General features: G+C 42.2%; 2 protein-coding genes across 2 annotated transcripts; both read left to right on the forward strand.

The window, feature by feature from the left end:
- The first annotated feature begins 5,894 nt into the window (after nt 1–5,894).
- Nucleotides 5,895–14,842, forward strand: erlin2 (ER lipid raft associated 2). Its single transcript, XM_068310497.1, has 12 exons — nt 5,895–5,966; nt 7,108–7,215; nt 7,410–7,491; nt 7,897–7,943; nt 8,175–8,236; nt 8,370–8,495; nt 8,846–8,919; nt 10,294–10,352; nt 11,524–11,615; nt 11,720–11,809; nt 12,616–12,695; nt 12,790–14,842. The coding sequence occupies exons 2-12, from the start codon at nt 7,109–7,111 to the stop codon at nt 12,961–12,963; spliced, it is 993 nt and encodes a 330-aa protein (XP_068166598.1). The 5' UTR covers nt 5,895–5,966; nt 7,108; the 3' UTR covers nt 12,964–14,842.
- A 2,555-nt stretch (nt 14,843–17,397) lies between these two features.
- On the forward strand, nt 17,398–19,757 carry ch25hl3 (cholesterol 25-hydroxylase like 3). Its single transcript, XM_068311297.1, has 2 exons — nt 17,398–18,324; nt 19,299–19,757. Exons 1-2 carry the CDS (start codon nt 17,873–17,875, stop codon nt 19,654–19,656), a joined length of 810 nt encoding a protein of 269 aa, XP_068167398.1. The 5' UTR covers nt 17,398–17,872; the 3' UTR covers nt 19,657–19,757.
- The last annotated feature ends 2,428 nt before the right edge of the window (nt 19,758–22,185 follow it).

Below are 22,185 nucleotides of genomic sequence, written 5' to 3' on the forward strand. Positions count from 1 at the left end.
ATGACGCACTGCATGAGAAAAATATAGTGCAAACTGTAAAACACATCCGTGCTATTATAAATGTAAAATAAATTGTCACCTCGTGCAAGACAATATAATATGGAAGTCATTGCACAATTACAAATGTGAGGGGAGCTTTTTCCACAAATGACACCAGAGCGGTCAGACCTGTCATGAAAGATTTTAAAGTTGCTGTTTTAAACTTTTCTTTTCGGGAAATCAGTTTCACGGTTTTTATTTTCGGAGAAATACAAACGAAAAACAAGAGATCAGTTCATACGGAAACGGAGGAAAAAAGATGACATCACTGCATTTCCAAACTGTTAGTTATTCAAATTATTCATTTAGATGAAGACACACTGTTGTTATTTTTCACCTCCACGATATGATCAGTGCAGGACTTTATGATATAAGTTTCTAATAAACTTGTTTATAAAATCCATTAAATTCAGATGAAACTATTTTTGCGCATATTAATTAAATCATTAGTTCTGTCCTGTTCTTCCTGTCTGTACGGTCGACGTCAGCAGCCTGTATTCTCCAGCCCCATAACTGAAGTTTTATCTTACTGCTTCTGAATAAACTGAAAGTTCAAGGGATTTTATAAACAAACTCTAAAGAATATTTTACAAATACTTATTGACTCAGCTCTGATGGAAAGTCCCTGTACTCTCATCTCCGCAGAGCCAATACGTCACCAAGAAGAGGTCCAGTCTGGCTCTCCGGGCTCATCCAGATAGATGGCGAGCAGCTGTTGGCCCTGCAACCTCTTCCCTCAGCACAGCCATTAGTCCTATCTGTCTGCAATTTCCTCATTCTTCCTCAATTCCCTCTGAAGTCCTCTCTGATCGCTTTCCCACACCCCCACAGCTCAGCCCAGCACCACACTGTACATAGACTGCAGGATCGTTCAGTCTAAGACTGGACCAATTACCCTGTCCACCCACACATGCATGCACACACACGTAACAACACACACACACACACACACACACACACACACACACACACACACACACACACACACACACACACACACACACACACACACACATGTCCTCTAATAAATTTCACCATGAAGCAAGAGCAGGCGGACACCCTCCAGGAAGATGTTAAAGGCAGATTTTTGCAAGCAGAAGAAGATTAATGTTGCACCGCGGAGACAGGCCAGCTGTGCGAGCTGGGATCTCCTCTCCATGAAGAGCAGGGCAACCTAAACTCTGGAACAGTAAAGTCGACAGATGATACAGAGAAAAGAAGATGAAAAGACACGTGATTTATGAGAGACAATCTTGGCCTTTAAAGGTAAATCATGGCTGCAGGTCGTGACACTCAGGTTGGCTTCAGACTGGAAATAGAAGGTTGAAATGGACCGGATTCATTTATCATTTTAATGTTGTTATATAATCAATATTTAGATAATAAATCTGAATTACCATGTTTGCTTGTACTCAACAGACCAACCCATTTCTTCACAGTGACTTTCAAATTATGGTCTAGGTTGTAACTGAACTCTTCTGGTTGATTTTCACACTCAACAGTTGTGTTACCATATAACTCCTCACCTGTAGAGGTGACTGTTCACAACAAAGACTTCTTAAACCCCCACCTGTACAATACCAACCAGCAGACGAAATGAGGAACTAGTTTGAGAAGGCATCCTGATATGTAGCTACATGGGAGGACACCATGTAGCTATGAGTGAATATTCGGCTAAGGAGTGAATAATCGGTGACTAAACTCGCAAATGCAACAAAAAATTATGAAGAGCGCTGATGTTAGGGTATCATAGTGGTGTGATAACACCACAGAGGGTACTGTGGCCGCCCTGTGGGAATCGGTTATGTTGTCTCCATGTCTGTGTTGGTTCCTTTTACCCCTCTGACTTCCTTCTACCCTCCAGAAACCATGCAGCCACTCTAAAACTGAATGTAGATGTGAATGTGACTGTTTGTCTCTCTGTCCTGTGAAGAACCGGCAGTCTGTTCAAGTAACCAATATTTTTTTCCCCCCTGTGTCTCTCGAGGTAGAGGAATTGAGTGCAAAAATCCAGCCTGAGTTGACCCTGAGTATTCCAGATAAGATCTGTTGGGTTTAGGTGTGAGTGAGGAGCTGTGAAAGGGAGGAGTGAGGGAGTCCAACACAGATCCAACAACATCTGAATTATGTAGCACAGCTGTGTGCTCCCGCTCTGTGTTGGTATTTGCACACGTACTGTGTAAATTCACTGAGAGGATGCATGTTCAATTGCCTTTATTCACGCCTCAGAGCTTCATGTGTTTGTGTGTTTAACAAATACATACGTGTGCATGTTTATGTGTCAGCAGTCGATGATTAATGACCCGCAGTCCTGCTTTCTGTAACTTCCTTCCTTTCCAGTCGTGTCACACGCATCATCACACGTCACCGTAATGGACGGTGACAGACGGTTGCAGCAGACCCCTGGATGCAAACAGACCATAACATCCTCAACATGCAAACACACTCGTACATTCACCTCAAAGCCTCACTGAAAGAGCTGGTGTGTGTCTGTCGACGTGACTCCAAAAACCTTGTCCTCCTGTGAACCTGAGGCTGACTCCAGCTTTACATTTACACTTTAAGACGTTCCGTGTTCCAGTTTACAGTTTCAGTGCTGTACTTGAGTATTTACCATCAACTTATTAGATAAAGACAGTTGTTGTCAGGCAGGAACTTCAACCAATAGCTTCATGTTTGGCTGTTGTAAGACTGAATATCTTTACAGCATTACTTGTGAGTAAATAAAATCTTGCTTCTGCATCCCAACCTTGAGATGAAACACACACACACACACACACAAAATACTAAAAGACTTCTGTGGATTTTGTGATGAAAAATTAGGGGTATTTAAAATTGAAATAGATTATAATATTCATTGTTTTATTAGTATATGACCTTCTGAATCATTTGTGTTGCCTTTCACTCACTACCAACTAGCTGCAAATCAAGACTTAATGGAGTTAAATGGCTCCTATAATTATTTTCACCTACTTCTAGACAACAAAAGCTTGCAACATATTTTAGTTTGATTTAGTATTATGAGTGAAATCTCATTTTTCTCATAGGAACAGCAATGTTCCCCACAAGCCTTTAGAAAATTTGCTAATGAATGCTGATCAGTAGACGCCGACAGCCTTCCTCCAAGTTTACAGATATTTCTGGATTAAAATCTAATGAATGTCAAAAGGAGCGGCGAGAGTGGCACGTCATCATTCCATTACAACAACCCTGGCACCACTATAAAGCTCCAGCATGTTTCTACAGGAGCCCAGAGTGGACAAACAAAACACTTGGGCTGTGTCCCAAACGTCACACTTCGGTTAGTACCGTCAAATGTAGTTGTACTGCATGTGAGTATGTACTTCCTGTGTAACGTGTGACTGTCAGCGGTGTAGGGTTGTCTCAAGTTAGACACTGCTGCAGACAGAGACAACAATCTGTTGGGTTTATTTCTCGACTAAAATTAAATGTGTAAAAGTGCTCCACATTTCACCCAACATGGTATTATGGTGGAACTCTTATGGTGGCTGTTCCTCTGCCTCAACCACCCACACCCTCGACTAACACTTCCACTCGCTAAGGAGGTCTCATGAGCACCTCACATTCAAATTGGCCTCCATGGAGGGTGAGAAGTGTTCATGAGTCCACACTCAACTTCAGGAGCATTTTGACTTTGTCATCTGGGTACTGATAGCATGCATTTTGGCATGCAGCATAGCATGAACACACACAGGTTTAGAGAGGGCCCTCGTATTTTCATGTTAGTTTCAGACCACTGCAGCTTTTTAAGCTTGGTATTTTGCTTTTACAGCGTAATGAAATTCCTAGACTGCAACCAATGAATATTAGTCAAACCCAGACGATCGTGCTCTAGCAGTATTTGCCACGTGTGCTTGAAAACGTTCTGAGAAAGCAACAAAAAAAAAAAAAGGCTGTTGCACAAACTCCATGATGTGTGCACATGTACACACATCTCATCCATCAAACAGTCACAGACGTTTCCAAACCCATTATGTCAAAAACACTTATGTATGGTTCCTGCAAAAAAAAAAAGAAAAAAAGAAAAAGTGATCCAAAAGGCAATGTGTGTGAGCACATGTGTCCGGGACTGTCTGCTGACACACTGCACTGTGTGTTGAGTGTGTGTGTGAAAGAGAAGGGGAGAGAGATAAAAAAAGAGAGAGGGAGAGAGGAAGATAAAACAGAAAAAGGATGGAGAGAACAGACATAAAATGGAACAGAAGAGAGACGGAAAGCGAGCGGAGTGTTGCATGTGTGTTGGTTCCCAGCCCTGTCAGGGTCCTGTCAGCCTGTGATTTATGGCACCGAGACTGGGAGCAGTCTTTGCTGCCAGCTCAGTATTGTTACAACTGACAGCTAATGAGGCCGGACGGGCTTTCAAGCACAGCACTTAACAGAGGCCTCCATCTTCACGAGTCACGAGCACTCCTCTTTCTTTTCTTCCCTCGCTTTCTCTCCTCCATTTATTTCCTCTTCCAGGGTGGCAACAGTGTGGCGAGCTACCACGAAATTTTCTGGGGGTGCGGAGAGAAAATAAGGCAGGTCGACAGAGATATATGGCCTTCCACTTGCACTCTCTTCCTGCTGCATGCTATTAAGCCGGAGACTCAGCTCATATAAATGAGGGAGAGAGGGCGAAATATATAAAGGGGGGGGGGGGATCAAGCCTCTATCTACAGTCTTCAAACCAAAATATTCCTCTCTTTTTCCACGGTTACCATGATTTCAAAGCCTGGACTTTCATTTCTCAGTCTATCAGTGATTATGTGAGTGTGATCTGTGTGAAGGCACCTTGGCTGTGGTGTGTTTTACCTTCAGCGCCCTGGCCCAGGCTGCTTGCACCCCTTTCTATAATCACTACCAGAGTCTCTGGAAGAGCTGCCCTGCCTCCCCTCCACCTCCGCCTCCGCTCCGCCACCTCCTCCCTCGGCCCCTGGTTTCTTGTCAGTCGTGATTAATGGCACTCGGGCCCCGGCGCGGCTTATGCTGCCAGTTCCAGCGATGTTCCCTTGATACTTAATGAACTCTGACAAACTTCTCTTCCCTAGCTCTGTTGTTCCCTTCCTCCCCTCAACAACCCCACCCCTCTCTGTTTAAAATGCACGGCGCAAAGCTGCCATTGCCGCACCTAGGGGTTAGCCGGGGTCTTTTGTAAATTTCTCAAGGGGCCAACATCTAAAAATAAAGCTTCACAACCGTTTTAGTTCATTGCCAATTGAAGATGAAAAGAATTCAACTTTGTGGGTTTTCAGTGATTGCCCTTTAAAATTAGTAGATTGTTGACTAATTTTCCTCAATACATGTCAAACTTTATCTGTGGCTTTAGACAACAGCAGAATTACTCCCAAAACAAATGAATGTAAAAAGAACATCTGCACCAGGACAGAAGTTTGAGACTCCAACAACTAAATGTTGATGGCAGTGGGATGAAGCATTCTGCTCCACAGTTTACTAATGGAAACCAAATGCTGCGGTTCAGCTGGTCTCTGTCGCCATCTGCTGTTCATGGATGTATGGATGTTATCGGAATCAATGTCTATAAATCAATGATTTATAGATTTATTGATCAAGCCACATCGAAAGGAGCTTTACGCATGCCAACGCATATAAATACATTACTTTTTATTTATTGTATTTATACTTTTATCTTAATTGACTAACTGTAAGTGAGCTCGGAATAGGAACAGTGTTATTAGTAGTCGGCGCCAACTATGTGTTAACCTGGCGCGCAAGGAATTTACTTATTGCTAAAATATAACATAATTCTCATAAGACCTGGTCTGTAACACCTCCAATACACCAGGGGGCGGTCGTGAGCTCAGGAGGTATTCGCCACACGCAGTGAAATACCAGAAGAAGAAGAAGAAAAAGAAGTAGAAGAAGAAAGAAAAGTATCAGTTCCTTCTGTCTTTCAGAAATTACAGGTAAGACTGGACTTTTAAGGAGAATACGTGTGTTTAAACCTTGTTTCTGCTCCATTTTGGTCGCTAAAAAGGAAATGAAAGCGTGCAGCTGTTGTCATGACCCGGCGGTAGCCTCCTGTCTGTCAGCTTTAAAGTGTAGCTGAGTCGTCTCGTCTATCTGCTGGTTCCTCTGAACCGGCTGTATGTGCCACTGGGTCCCAGTGAAAGAACTTCTGTTATCAAAGCTAGCGTCCAAACCTAAGCTAGTATTCCAGGAATTATTAGCGTGTTTTAAACTACAATGCCTGAGGAGTCGTGGACACCCGCGTCAGTGGATTCCGTTTGGACTCCACAAATCATTAAATGTCCTTTTTCCATGCGCCATGCCTGCGTTACGTTGTGTTTATGCCCAAACACAGCAGGCTTGACTCTGAGCCGCTTCCTTCCATGCGTTATCCGAACACCGCGCCTTCAGACCGGTCGAGTCGCTGTGTTTGGTTGTAAACACAGTTCTAACTGGGCTTTTGATTCTTATTCTCCGTCTTCCAGATTAGTTAGTTTCTTCTCTATACTTCTAAGAGGCATACCGAATAGAATGTTAATCTCTCTGTGTGTTTAAAGATCATTGCCCTGACATTTGTATGTAGAAATAGAACATGGATATGTTTTCTAAATTTGCTGACTGAGGTTGATAATGTTTTCAATGAGGGCTCCTTAAATCTGTCCTGGTAGAGAATGCTTAATTTTCATTTATTATGTTTGAGGGTCCTGTCAGCCCAGCTCCCATCAACACTGAAATGACTCCTTCATTTTGACGTAGAAAACATAACCATTACCATGATAATCTAGATGACAGGTTCATTTTATGTGAATGCTGAAGCTGTAACCTCTTTGCACTTAAGTGTAAATCCTCTTTAAGTGTGGCAAGGTCAGATCCCAGCTGATACCTGGCTAAGCCTGAGCTGAGAGGAGATAAACCAGTGAACCAGAAGTCAACTCCGGCACGTTACTACAGCCCCACACGAGCTGCTCAGTGTGGGCCATGCTGAGCGGATCAATTACTATTCGCACTACTTGATTGTAATTATGGCAGAACCAAAAGAGGAAGTCTGCTCCCATCTGCTTGTTGTCACATGCTCTTTCTTACCCGTCTGCCCTCCAGGATGGCTCAGTGGGGGGCCGTCTTCTCAATAATTGCTGCTCTCGGAGGAGCGGCGCTCCTGGCATCCGTGCACAAGATCGATGAGGGACACACTGGAGTTTACTACAGGTGAGACTGCAGCTGGCTTTGGGTTTTTTACTGGTGCCGGAAAAATGTGTAATAAACTGCTGCGTTGTTAAACACTAAATGAAGACAAGAGCATCTGCTTCAAAGCTGTTGGCCTGAAGAAACTTAACTGTGTGTGTGTGTGTGTGTGTGTGTGTGTGTGTGTGTGTGTGTGTGTGTGTGTGTGTGTCCTGTAGGGGAGGGGCTCTCCTGACCACCACCAGCAGCCCTGGTTTCCATCTTATGCTTCCATTCATCACAACCTATAAATCTGTTCAGGTGAGTCAGATCAAATCTTTTTTCTCTACCTTAAAACTCTACGTTTCTGAGAAACGTAAGACAACAAAGTGAAATGAAATGGTCTGAACTTTCACCGTCCTCCAGGCTTTAAGTGAGAGCGTGTGGATCTGCTGGAGCTGATAGGGTTAGCTGCTGTTGGCACAACGTGTAATAAAGATGTTGATTCAGCTCTTTGGGGGGTTGTAATATATTTTTTGATGCTGAACTGTCTCTCCAGTATGACTAAAAGCCAGATTTTGACATGTTGAATGATGTTATTTCATGAGGTGCTGATGGATTTTCTCCCAGTGCCAGGTCTGGTGTTTTCACAGTGATGTCATGTGTTTGTGTCAGTGATATCTAAGAATGAATTTAACACAAGACATATTTGTTTTTGGCTCTCAGACGACGCTGCAGACAGACGAGGTGAAGAACGTACCATGCGGCACAAGGTAGGTCTGCTATTTGAGTAAGCGGTATCACATCCAACACATTTATCATCCATGGATCGAACCTGTGGAAATGTTTACATTTTCAGCCTCGGAGTCGAGTCATGTAGTTGTTAACCACCTTCTTGTCAATGAGTTTCCATTTGTTGGGTCTAGTGTGACATCAGATGACTCTGACCTGCTGCTAACACAGGCCATTTTTTGTTTACATGTTGTGTTTGTCCTTCGTTTCAGCGGAGGAGTAATGATTTACTTCGACCGCATAGAAGTGGTGAACTACCTTGTTCCTTCTGCAGGTAGAGTCATCAAAATATTTATCTTTTCACATCTGGAGTAAAGCTGAAACTGAAAAACTTGACACACAATATTTATGCACAGTCAGATCTGTGTGTTCTGCGTTTCATTGCGCTCCCGTGCCTGTCTGTACAGTGTACGACATTGTGAGGAACTTCACAGCCGACTATGACAAAGCTCTGATATTCAACAAGGTTCACCATGAGCTCAACCAGTTCTGCAGCGTTCACTCTCTGCAGGAGGTCTACATCGGCTTGTTCGGTGAGAGCCTCCATCTCCTCTCTATCGACACAAATAGCGGGCAATCAGCCTGAGCCTGAGGCTGCAAAACACTCTGTCTTCACGGCCTGTCTCATCAGGTAGCAGAGACTTCATTGTAAACCCCCCTGTTGTAACACTGGGTGCAGCTGCTGAGCCAGGTGCACCAGCTCTTAGGAAAATCCAGTGCCAAGCTGGTTTGTAAATGTTAATATTGGCCTAACCCTAAATTGAAACAGTTCTTAAATGCAGTTCTTGGAGTTCTTGTATTGTTCTTTATTATTCTTATTCTTAGTATTATTAATTCTTCTCACCAGCCTGCCCCGTGTTTATCTCCTCCTTTAACCCCACAGACCAAATCGATGAAAACCTGAAGCTCACTCTGCAGGAGGATCTAACGTCCATGGCTCCTGGACTGATCATACAGGTACAGTAAGCATTAAGTCTCAGTGTTCATGTCATTTTAGAGAATATTAACGTCATAATCCAAAAATAAAATGCTGATTTTCTAGTTTTCACAACTGCTTTTTGTTTTCATTCTCATTTCCAAAACAGTGGGAACATCGTAGAATGTAAATAGAAACAGAATGGGATGATTTGTACAACAGTCAAAGCTCATATTTACTTCCTGCAAAGACATGTCAAATGAAATGAATGAAAATAAACCTTTTTTCAAGCCAGCAACACAGACATAGTAAAGACTGGAAGAGTTTTTACAGTCATCAGACCATAAAATCAGAGAATCTAATGAGGTCTCTGTGAAGACGCCATTAATGTTGAATGATATTAGAGGCTTTGAAAACATCTGTAACCAAGTAAACTTCTTATTTCAAGGAAGAATTTGTTTGTTTCAGTTTGTTTGGCTGGAACATATCCAAACCCCATTCTGAACGTATTACAGCAGCAGGGCTCCGTAGTTCAAGAGTTGATGCCTTAAGCTCTCCTGCCTGCTTAATGACTTATCCCCCACTGAAACTGTTTAACACACTATAAAGCATAAAATATGATGGGAGGTCCAGAACTTTCAGAAACATGTTGCTGCCATCAAATTTTGAATGAGGAGATATTTCAGAAGCAGTTATGTTTTCGAAATGTTGTCTCTCTACTGTTTTCAGTTACACACGGGGTGTCAGTGATTTGTAAATCACCGCATGCTGCTTGTACTGGCATTTTACAATGTCCCAACTTTTTTTTGGAAACGGGATAATAACCTAACGTGTTTTAATAGTAAGCCTTTCGCCTGGGCTGCAGAGTTGAAGGTACAAACAGTGATATCAATCTAATGAAATCGTCCCGACACAATCGTTCACAGCTAGTCTTTTTCCACTTTGCAGCCGTGTATCGGGTTCCTGTGCCTCTTTAAAGCTCCTTTCCTGCAGGGTTTATCATAACAAGATGAGATATCTTTTTTTAACGACGGTTAAATAAAGACAATATTATGACGGCCATTAAAAGCAGGCCGACTGTTTCCCCTGTATTGAATCTCCCTCTTTCCTCACTGACACATATCAGTGGTGAGTGTTTAACACTCCGCTGGGCTTTAGTACTCAGGCCTCACGTCTGCTGTAAAGTCTCTAGAAACAGCTGAAATAACAGTCACAGTTCTTTCTGAGAAACGATAATCTGAAGAGTTCAGAGGTTGTCTGGAAGGCGCTCATGTCTCAGCGCTCCTTTCCAACCAGCTTTTTCATTAAATCATCTGGTAGTGAAAACCTCTTTTCTCCTCCTGCTATCTTTTCGTGTCCTTCTCACAGCACTGACTGTTTGTCTGTCATTATTTCTTCATGTAACCGGTCTTCAGGCGGTCCGTGTCACTAAACCCAATATCCCAGAGAGCATTCGCAGGAACTACGAGCTCATGTAAGTGTTCTTTTTTTTTACCTTAATTATTAAATGATCCATGAGGTCTGTGTTGTCTTTTACTCTCTAAACGGATGGATCCGATGTTGGTCCTGCTCTCACTGCCAAGTCCTGCAGAGGAGGGGCCTCAGAGGTTGGTCTGTGAACGACTAACCTGGATAACGGGTGTCCTGATCAGATGAAGAGAGTTGTAAGGGAAGCTGAGGTAGATTTGCAGATCCTCAGATTCCTAATAGTTCAAGTGATTTTAAGTTATCCATTCTGTCACGTCAGAATAACATCTGTTCCCTACATCGTTCTCCTACAGTGTGTGTTCATAGTTTAACTGTAGTATGTTTTTTTGACCCTGCAGGTCCTCGCACTGACATTTACCTCATGGCTAATATTCAGTTAATTTTATCAATGACAATTTGATTATTATTTCATTTAGATTTTAAACTCTTTTAGTCAAAGCCACACTTTGTTTTTTTTTCTCATTAGTGCTCCTTGATGGAGAAATATACTGGTATTATCTGTAAAGTCTGACTGTTACATTTGTATATTTTCATTCATTCCTGTGGCTTTTGGTTACAGTTACTCATGAGCTGCTGGGAGGTAGTGACGTAACATGTTGTAAATGAAGTCCAGCAGTGGAGGAGCTCTCAGCCAGTCACAGGCACTGTCAGCAGTTTCTCAATGTTCAATTTGTATTTTCGTCTTGCAGAGCAGCTTTAGAATTTGCTACACCTTGAATTAGATGTGAGCTATGGTTGGAGAATGTGGTGTTTTAACATCTCTGCCAATCAGCAGTTAAAATGTGATAATGTGAAAGATTTAAACACTCAGATTAAACTGATGGACTTGACAGTTTTTCCAATCCTCACATGAACACTTTACACCAGTCGATTAAACACAAAATCGTGTCCATCCAGACCTTCTGGTCAAAAAGACATGAAGCAGAATTAGTGTATTAGGAACCCTGATACCTTGTTGTACTAAAATTGTGATTACACCTGTAATGGTGTGCAGGATGGCCAATGTAAATGTTTTCACAAATTGATTTTAATATGAGGAAAGGAACAGCTGTCAGACCTCTGTACAAACCCACACAGTCTGGAGAAGACTTCTAATTACTGGGAACGGTGAAATGGTCCGTGTGGTCCTTTCATAAAGGTTGTGTTTATATCTGCAGGGAAAGTGAGAAGACCAAGCTGCTGATCTCTCAGCAGACACAGAAGGTGGTGGAGAAGGAGGCAGAGACTGAAAGGATTAAAGCCGTGATAGGTGAGAAAGAAAAATTCACTTACCAGTTGTGGTTCCAGTTTGTCATTCAGAGACATTTTACACTCTGCAGATTGAAAACTGAAACTTGCTCCTTTGTTTAATAGAGGCTGAGAAAGTGGCTCAAGTCGCAGAGATCAAGTTTGGACAGAAAGTCATGGAGAAGGAAACGGAAAAAAAGATCTCTGAAATTGAAGGTTTGTATCCGGTGATGGGAGAAGTTGTCTTTACCAGGGTCACGTCTAAAAACACTCAACTGTAGACAAGACGGGGCAGAACTGATGTCTGTAAAATATTCTTCACATGAAGTCACTATCCATCCATTTTCAACCGGTTATTTATGAATGAGATCCCCTCTACCGATAATAACACTGTAGATAAAATAAATGAAACGTTGTTTAAACCAATATATAATGGTGTTGGTTTATTTACACAGAAAATGATAAAGCACCCTGATTCAATTCAGCTTTTTACTAAGGAGTCACAAACAAACCAGTTTGCAAACTGCTGGCTTTATTTTGTCTTACATAAGATTTTATGGGAATTTCCAAACCTAATAATAGCTGTGGTTCTTGCATGAATGGAGGAGGGTAAAATGCACAGACGTTTTCCCTGAAATGGATAAATACTGTCTACTAATAGGCCTTTTTCTCAGTCATGAGAATGTCTTAAATGAAGAATGCTGTCAAGGGTATTGTACACGCTGACCCGGTTGGAGGCTTACGAACCTTTTAACAGCCGTACTTTCAGTCTTGCGTGTTACTTTTCCTGTTGTAAGTCAGCGTGTGGTTTCTCACCAGTGAAACAAACTTCAGCTGTGTTTGTTGTGAACATTGTAAAACAAGTCAAGATGTGATGTAAAAGAATGCGTAGTGTTTGAGTCTGGCAGTGGACCTGTTTACTCCCTGGATCCCGGCGTTTACATCAGCTTTCTAAGCCCTGGAGCTCATCGGACTTATCTCAATCCTCGGTGTGTTTGACAGTGTTTGCTTCTGATTGATAGACGGTGCTTTCCTGGCCCGGCAGAAAGCCAAAGCAGATGCGGAATTCTATACATCACTGAGAGCTGCTGAGGCCAATAAGGTAAAGAGATGACACAAAGTGTTCGTCCCTTCTCAGACCGGACGGCACGGAATGAAAGTCGGAATCTTTTGTAACGTAAGTTCTCCTTTTGCAGCTGAAGTTAACACCAGAGTACCTGCAGCTAATGAAGTACAAAGCTATTGCATCCAACAGTAAAATCTACTTTGGGAACGACATACCCCAGATGTTTGTGGACTCCGCAGGGAGCTCCATCAAGGCCACCGCATCTATGGACGTTTTTGGCGAGCAGATCTTAGATCTGGATTAGAAAGAAGCAGCTGATCCCAGAGGACCACCCGGGAGTGGACGACTGTCTGCAGGAGGGCAGGAGCCTGGCCCGCAGGCTGGCTGACAGGTTCCCCCTCCAACTCAAAGAAGCTCTGCCTACCAGGGCCCATATTTCTTAAACACCTCATTAAAGTTTGACCTAAAAGAAAATTCTCCTACCTCACAACAGAAGACGTTTGTTTGAGGAGAAAGTCAAAAGATTGTCTAGACTGAAAATTTGATGCTAGAAACTACAACAAATATCACCTCCTGTGGGTGTATAAGGAGCTCTTCTACATAAATAGAACAAACAATCAGAAATGACTACTCTCACGGCTGTTAAATCACTGGTTTGCACATTTTCACATTTTAACTCTGAACCTGTTTAAAAAAAAAAAAAAGCAATTTAGGAAGAATTCAGACGTGTTCAGAGGTAAAATATTAGATTCTTTTGTGATCACTAGAGGTTTTAGCAAACACAAATCTGACTGGAGCTGCTCCATTGTGGTGCGCCCCTCATGAGTAGCTTATAAAGGGGACGATGCCCTGCTCAAGGGCGCCTCGGCAGTGCTCGCTTGGGAGCATGAGCTGACACCTCCCACTGTCAGCTCACACTCCAAAGTGACTGGGCGATTGTGGGAATTGGAAGAACTTTATCCAATAAATGTCTAACAAAATGCTGCTGCTCTACATTCCATGATTCCACGGCAGAGCTCTCTCTGATTCCACAGGGACTCGTTGAATGTTGTATTAGTGTGTGTCCTGTGGATGGAAGGCTGTGGACCTTTGAAAAATATGGGCCCTTAGCAGAGAAGATGAATGTACTGTGTGACAGCTGCTGGCTGTCAGGTGTAATATCATCACTTTGTGTTTGGATGATTTTTGTAAATGTCTTTTTGAGTGCACAGGGTTTGTTGGATACTCACTTAATTTGCACAACTGTATAAAGTTGTAGCACGTTTTGCTGAATGCGTATGTAGCACTGTTTTTCCACTGTGTGCCCCTGGTGGAAACACAATACTTGTGCAGCTGTTAGTTTCTGTTTTGCATTAGGGTTTTTCTTGTAGTGCACACAATCACAGAGATGTGGCATCAGAGTTTTAAGAGATTTCGGCTATTTGTAATGATGTAGTGTCTGAGCTTTGTGTGTATCCTGTCAGATATTCACAGGATGTGCATAGAAGTGAAGACCATTGAGTCTGAGCAATGTCACCTGTTTAGTGAAATCACAACTTGACCAAAAACAAGGCTCTGTTTGAAGGTGAGCTCCTAAGTTCTCAGTCTCAGATGAAGCCCTCCTTTGAGTTTGATGTAATGTTAACATTAGTTATTCACACGTACTTGAACAGAGGAATGTGGTGGGAACACAATGCAGAACGAATGTGTTTATTATCACTGTGTTTTTCAAAGAATCACTTGACAAAACATGTTTGAGCAGGAAGGTCGCAAGCATGTCTGCTCTGATCAGAAGAATCAGATGTTTTTATTGGCTGAGCTCACAATGTGACAAACGGATGACTTCTCCTGAATTTACTGTAAGTCAGTACAAATTGAATTACAGTAGTCATTTTTTGTAATGTGATTATTACAAGTGTTTGTGTAACTCTGGAGTTTGTCCCGTTAATTCTCAAGATGAGAATTTTCACAACAATATCTCTGAGACTGGCTGACCTGAAAGATGAGCATTCCATGCACTGATTTAGTTGTGACGTGTAATTAAGACTTGAATTAATAAAATATCGTAGATTATTTGATTTTTTTAATTTACATTGTCCAGTCTGATGTAGAGGATGTTTGTTGTAAATAAAGTTTGTGTGTTTGAAACACAATAAACCCTACAGTTGTTGGGGTTTTTTTTTAAAATTGACGGAAGAAATTCAGAGAAAGATTCCCTGAAAGCAGCTGCATCAAATAGAAATCAAGTATTGATTCTGTTAACACTACCAGTGAGTTTTAAGAGCTGATTTCTGAAGATTAACACTTTAAATCAAATATATAAAGTAAGAAAAGTAAAAGATATAAATGAATGAGGAGCATTCACAATTTATTCCTGGTTAATAAACAGAAAATCAATGTGTTAGTATGCACTTTGATAACCAGGTAACAAAACTGAGTAATGAGATGCTTGGTGAGGCTTCGTAAATGAGAGTTAATTATGTCATAGTGTTGAAGTTTGGAGGCTGATATGAATTATTCCTGATGCACAAAGTTAGTGGTTGTGAGATCTTCACATTAAACCTTTGGTCATCATCTAACAATAGAAATATGTTACTCTCAGTACATCATCCAATGATATAAATGCTCTCAATACATCATCTAATAATACAATTACTCTCAGTACATCATCTAATTATACAAATACTCTCAGTACATCATCTAATTATACAAATACTCTCAGTACATCATCTAATGATACAAATACTCTCAGTAGATCAGTTGTAAAACAGATTCGATCTCAATGAGCAAAATGTTTTTGAGGTGCTCAAGAAGTCTTCTGGTCTTCATGTAATCACTGATTAGAAACTGGACCTTGTGTAATACGCCTCATCCTACAAGCTTCATTCATCACGGGACTTGTGTTAAAACATGTTTTCCTAGTAAGTTTTTTTAAGAACTTTAATCTTAACCTTTAATCTTCAAAGCAGGCAGTATGATTTAGAAAGATGCTGATGTGGAGGTGGAGAATGGAGCTACATCTAAATAGAACTACTGGACGGTTGTGAAGTGGTGACATGTGTTACATAACTAAAACACTGACTGGACTGAAACTGGGATGAATGAGGTGCAATCATGAGACTAAAGCGGGAGAGGAAGGAGGTCATGCCTTCACTCCACTCACAGAGGGAAAACCCAGGGGAGAACAGGAGACACGGGGGAGGGAAACAACGAAAATGAGTGGAGCCATAGCTACATCCTTGACGTGAATTTATTGTTCCTATTTTACCTATAATTACTACCAAATGTTTTAAACTCTGGGACATATGGAGAAATAAACTACAGTAATAACACATGGATCTTTTACTTCTATAGGGCCAAACAGTCCAGGTTTACAGTCCTGGTTGTTTGAAATAGTTAACATCAAACTTTTTAAACAATCATAAAGTTAAATAACGCTCAAGCTGAAGGGAGCAGCTGATTCAGGATCAGATTTCATGAGCGAAATCCTGTCGCAGCCGATTGATCCTTCACAGAGTTGATCAGACATCTGATCCAGAGAGAGCACTGGAGCAGATTTTAATCCAGGAGTGATGACTATCTGATGTGTAAACTTCTGCAGCTCATGTAAGGTAGATTATATAAAAACTATTTACGGGAAAATAATCTTTTAATTGCCTCTGACGTTTTTGGATACCTGATATGCTCAGCTATGCTTGGATCAACTACCCATTTATCTTTTGCAAATGTCTGAATGATAATTGCTCAAATTAAAGTGTCCATCTCGAACCTTATCACCCTCCTAGGGCCCTTCGCTCAGCAGATGTGGGACTTTTGGTCTCATAAAAGTCTCATAAAATAGATCAGGAGGTAGAAGTTTTAGTTGTACAGTAGAGCTCCTTTACTATGGAACCGTCTTCCTGCAACAGTACGGGGAGCAGTATGCCTTTAGATTATTTAAGGCTAGAGTCAAATCATTCTTATTCCATAAAGCTTACAGTCAGGAACAACTCATTAACAGTCAAGCTACAATTGGCCTAGACTGCTGAGGGGGTTCCTTCTCTCCTGTTCAAGGGAATGCACTTGGGTACAGTCTGGAGCTTCTGTTTCTATTTCCTTTACCTTTTGCTGTTTTTCCCCAACTGCTCCCCTCTCCTATAAAAACACTAACAAATTATACCGCCGCAGTCCCTGTTTCTCTTTGCTGATCAAGACCTTGGATGGCAGGTACTGGAAACCCAGCCCTGACATTCCTGAAGTCTTCACTTCTTCAACTAAAGCCATGATTCAGGACTCAGGATGCAGACAAGTAAAAAAAAAAAGAGTTTAAAAAGAAACAGTGGCACCTGTCACAGGTTTTACCTGCCTGAAGACTGAGGTTGTGTCAAATAAAGCAATGTGTGTTCCAGTGACGTGGGGTGAGGTTCATGGCTAGTGAGGCACTGATTTCATCATTAGATTCACAAAAATATCAACTGAAAGTTTAGTTCATTCACTATTTAATTCTTTCATGATGACAGGTGAGGGTGCCTCACCTGTCTCCCCTGACTGCACGTCACTGGTGTGTTCTTATATACACACTTTTTGATTCATATTACCAGGATGGACTTTTTTTTTTTTTTAAAAACTTGCACTTTCATTTTGTCTTTATTCCTGTTATGTAATACAAAAATGACCACATAGCTTTAAAAAGAAAAGGGAAATTTAGCTTGTGGTCAATCAGAGTGCCAGTGTGACAGAAATAATTCAAAGACGCAAACAGAATCAAAAGTGGCACTATTTAATTCATTATAGATATAATTCCGCCTATCAGCAGCCAGTTTCATGAGCGGTTTCACTTTTTGTCTCCTGGAAAATTCCCGAAAACGCATGAAGGTTTCACTGGAATTCCCCAGGTCTGACAAACATCCGTGTTGACGGTCACCGTCACCGATCACCTGCATCACCACAAGCAAGACAGGACAAGACGAGAGTCCTGTGATACTATCCAGGGAGGTGGAGGAGGCTGCCAGGTTCCTTCAGCAGCTGATGTGATCACAGAGCCCTCCTCCTTCCGCCGCATGAAGAGAAGACTCCAACAGGAGGAACAGCCGTGCGTAAAATCCAACAGCCTCAGCGCAAGAATCCACCGCGAACAGAAAAGAAAGTGGACACTAAAGCCTGGCTTCTGTGGGGACAATCATTTTAAACGAGCTTTTTATTTTATTTTATTTTTTTCGTAACATTTGATGATGTAGGAAGGCTTGCAAGAAAAAATGAAAATGGTGATGCATGCACCCTCGACCGAGCTCGGAGAAGCGCACACGCCTGCGCTCCAGCCGCTGTGGGACTACGTGCGCTCGGAGCAGCGGGACGTCCTGCTCTCTCCTTACCTGCCGGCGACCTGCGCCTTCCTGACGCACGTCCTGTTCTGCGCGCCTTTCCTGGCGCTTGACGCGCTGGGCAGCGTCAATCAGCGTGTGAGGATGTGGAGGATCGCCGCCGGCTCGGGTCCTCCGCCGTCGGTCCAGGAGTGGGGGGCCTGCCTCCGGAGGGTTCTGGGCAGATACCTGTCCGCCGTCCTGCCGGCCACCGCGCTGCTGCAGGCGCTCAGGAGCCCGTCGTTACCGGAGCTGGCTCCGTCCTGCTGGCAGCTCTTCGTGGAAGTCTTCGCGTGTTTCCTCCTCTTTGACACGGTCTTCTTCATGTGGCACTTCTCCATGCACAGGTGGGCAGTGCGCACCGTGTTGCGTTGGAGTTAGAATAAGCCATTGAAGGTATGCCTTATAGTGCGGAAAATACTGTAATCAATAAAAAAGTGCTATATTGCAGATAAAAATTCTTTTCGGTGTACCTGGTTGTTAGATCTACAGGGCGGCTCAGCCTACTTTTGATCTTCTGTATGTTCAGACATAAATTGAAAAAGAAACAGTAGATTATCCATCCATTTTCCTGAACGCTTCACCCGCCGTAGCGAGTCACGGGGAGCTGGAGCCTATCCCAGCTGACTAAGGCCCTGTTCAGACTGCAGACATATCAGAATTCCTTCCATATCTGATTTTTAGGGATGCCCGTTCACACTGTTTTTAGCAAGTGTCCAAATGCGATCTGGCTCTGTTCAGACTGGGCCACATTATCAGCCATTATCAGTTTCTTGTTTCTTTTTTTTTACCCCCACACCATATAAGTTTTATTTGTCTGGGACATGAGAAGCAGATGAGGGGATGTGATGAAATGTGACACCCAATGACAAATTTATCCCACTTGACTGAGCCCACTTTTTATTAACAAGCATTAATGGGATTAGTGGCAACTACAATATTTTCTTAGCAGTCATGCAATTTTTTTTCCAGGATCTCCTGGAGATTGTGCACCATAGGTCACCTGAGGTATTTAACACTGAACACTTGAAATGCCGTTCATTACCTGGACCTCTCAAAGGCTGGGGGCCCATGAGACAGAAAACAGAAGAGTGACGCTATAACCTGTGTGTGTCCACTAAAACAATTCTGATATATCCGTTTATCCCAAACCTTCCAGCTGTCCATAGGGTTCCTGACAACTGTGTTTCCATAAGAGGCATAATTATTATTCTCTGTATTGTTAAAGGTTGCAGTGGACGTAACAGACATGTTCCTACTATCAGAAATGCTGCAATGATTTCCATGTCTGAACAGGTGACCTGTTTTTGTTTTACAACAGGATTCCGTGGCTCTACAGTAACATCCACCAGCTGCACCACCGCCACCACACGCCCTTCGCCCTGATGGCTCAGGACGCCACCTCAGCCGAGCTGCTGTCTCTGTTGCTGCTGGCCCTCGGCAGCGCCTGGGCGGTGGGCTGCCACCCTCTGAGCGAAGCCCTCTTCCACCTCTTCAACAGCTGGCTGGCGGTGGAGGACCACTGCGGCTACAACCTGCCCTGGGCTCTGCACAGACTGCTGCCCTGTCTAGGAGGCGCTCCCCACCACCAGGTCCACCATCATCAGCACAGAGGAAACTACGCCCCCTACTTCACCCACTGGGACCAGCTGTTTGGAACATACCGGTCAGCGGAGTAGCTGTAAGGACACAGTGGCATTTATGTCCTCCTTCACTCTCATGGTCATGAGCTCACATGTTACAGTGAAGTGTGTGTGTGTGTGTGTGTGTGTGTGTGTGTGTGTGTGTGTGTGTGTGTGTGTGTGTGTGTGTGTGTGTGTGTGTGTGTGTAAAATAAAATATAAAAATTATGTGTATATATTTATATATACACTCATATCCTGTATGTATATATGTGTGTGTATGTAAGTATGTATATGTAATATTTATGTATAAAATCTGAAGTTTAAGCACTGTTTCCTCATGACCTCAGGAGGTCACGGATAGACATGTGTTAATACATTGTATATTTTAATGCAATACCTCTTAAACACATACTTGAAACAATAAATTTAATTTTCTAATAATATAATACTGTGAATGTGTGAATTACTCGTTTGGTCTCTTGATGAAGAAGGATTTAAATGTTCTTGTAGGTATTTAATAATGTACTAATTGTACGTGCATGAAATTAATAATGTGCTAGAATGGATCAGTACTTATTAATTTCCTATGGGGATCAGTATAGTAAATTAAAATTTAAAGAAAATAATTGTAGTTCTGATCTTGTGCGTTGAGAGAAAAGTGCATCTGAGTCAAAATCTGCGGTAAGATGATTACAGTAATCCTTCGCGCATTCGCACATCAACATGCGCAACTTCATCACAGATTTTTAATAAGTAGTCACGTGATACCGTAGTCACGTGATACCGTACGCGCATTCTATTGGCTGAAGGCATCCGGAAGTGCGCTCGATCCGTGAGTCTCGGAACGGAACGGAACATACTTCCGTGAGACACAAGATGTGCTATAAAAAGTCTATCATAGTGTGAGAAAACGTAATACAGATAGAAGATGTTCAATATCAGTATGGGAAGGGTTCATAACCGTTTAAATGACAGTAAATAATAAGATCAATAGTTCGTCGCGATATCGCGGGATTCGTTATTCGCGTGTGGTTCCTGGAACGCATTAATCGCGAGTAACGGGAGCGCACCGTATTCCTGTCAGAGCCAGATGACAAAATCAGTACCATATGACAGCAACTTCAATCTTATCGTCTGAGACTTGGTAGGAGAGGAATATTCAGTTGTGTTAAACTAAATATTTTAGTGTAGCTGTCTGCAATGCAAATATTTACAGTAAACGCTGCTCCTTTTTTTTGCCAAATATATTGTGTGATTTGTACCAGATTGTCTCGTTGAGTTTTGTAAAATGTTTGTTACTTTTAGTTTCATTATAATTGCCCTACAGTTACTGGACCGAACCAGCAAGAGAAAACAGCAGAAATCATGACTCTGTTGTTGTTCACCTCAGGTTCAGCTTTCTGTTGGGCTGCTGTGGTTGGTGATTTATATGCCTTGGGCCTCTCGGCTGTCTTTGTAGCTGTTTGTAGATTGGATCCACAGGGATTTGACTGAACAATCAAAAACACATGTATTTTGTAAGGAGAGGAACATCAGTCACCATTTGCAGCTGTAACCTTAGTAATTTTCTTTTACTACAGAGGCGTCATCAACAGCCTTGAAGCCCGTTAATAATGGGATCCTCTGTATTTATTTCGTGTAGAATTCATTTGGGACTATGCTGGAGGATTTGTTGCTGTCTCTCCTCTTTTCTTCTCACATGAAAACAGGATAGTGAAGAGCGCCACATTGCTAAGCCTTCCTACGCTTCATCACAGTGAGATATGTGGTCTAACACTTAATGACACTTCAAGGAGTCCACCAGGAGACAAATATGTTTCTTGAGATAAACTATTTTGATTGTGCATTGTGAAAAAATATTACACCCATTAATTAGATGTTCCTCAAGCAAAAGCTTACGCAATAAAGACTAAAAATTTATTTTTAGAGGGTCTGGTGAGTGCAAGTCATTCATTTTAATGATGAATGACATATGTGCAAGTCTCTCTGCCCTGAACTCATTTTGAAATCAGTCTGAAGGTAACTTTTTCTAACCCTGCATGAAACATCTGTTTTTCATTACTCTCTCTCTCAACTCTCTCAATGGGCTTTTTGGAATTTCGCAACATTGGAGACTAACGCAATGGCCTGTAAAGCAGTGGAACAAGTTTTGTTCAAGACTTAATTCCAGTTAAGTGTACTTTAAAAGGAAAAAGACTCCATGGGAAGGAGTAAGAGATGAGTACTGGGTGGTGATAGTACAGGAGATGGACCGATAAACATGTGACCCAAAACGGAAACAATCAGGCCCTATTACAGGCCAACGTCAGAGTCAGGGCGAGTCGTGCAGCTTTGGATCACACTTGCCAAAAGACACGTTCACAGTTGTTTTTCTGCAGCCGACATCAGGAGGTCATGCCCTGGAACAGGACGTCTTCGTGAAGCTCTTTGAACCATCTGTACATCAAGAATTGTTCAAACTGTTTGTCCTTAGGTGTGCTCCTAAACGAATCACGTAGGCTTAATCCCTCACAAACTCCAGCATACCAACAATACCAAGAGAAACAGATTTTTTTTCTTTTTTGACAGGAGAAGAGAAAAAGC

This window comes from Antennarius striatus, chromosome 3 (assembly GCF_040054535.1).
Source record: "Antennarius striatus isolate MH-2024 chromosome 3, ASM4005453v1, whole genome shotgun sequence".
Lineage (NCBI taxonomy): Eukaryota > Metazoa > Chordata > Actinopteri > Lophiiformes > Antennariidae > Antennarius > Antennarius striatus.

Coding starts and splice junctions, on each gene's coding strand:
- erlin2 (XM_068310497.1), top strand. CDS start 7,109: ATGGCTCAGTGGGGGGCCGTCTTCTCAATAATTGCTGCTCTCGGAGGA. Junction 7,492..7,896: donor CAACCTATAAATCTGTTCAG/GTGAGTCAGATC, acceptor TTTGGCTCTCAG/ACGACGCTGCAGACAGACGA. Junction 7,944..8,174: donor AACGTACCATGCGGCACAAG/GTAGGTCTGCTA, acceptor CCTTCGTTTCAG/CGGAGGAGTAATGATTTACT.
- ch25hl3 (XM_068311297.1), top strand. CDS start 17,873: ATGAAAATGGTGATGCATGCACCCTCGACCGAGCTCGGAGAAGCGCAC. Junction 18,325..19,298: donor TGGCACTTCTCCATGCACAG/GTGGGCAGTGCG, acceptor GTTTTACAACAG/GATTCCGTGGCTCTACAGTA.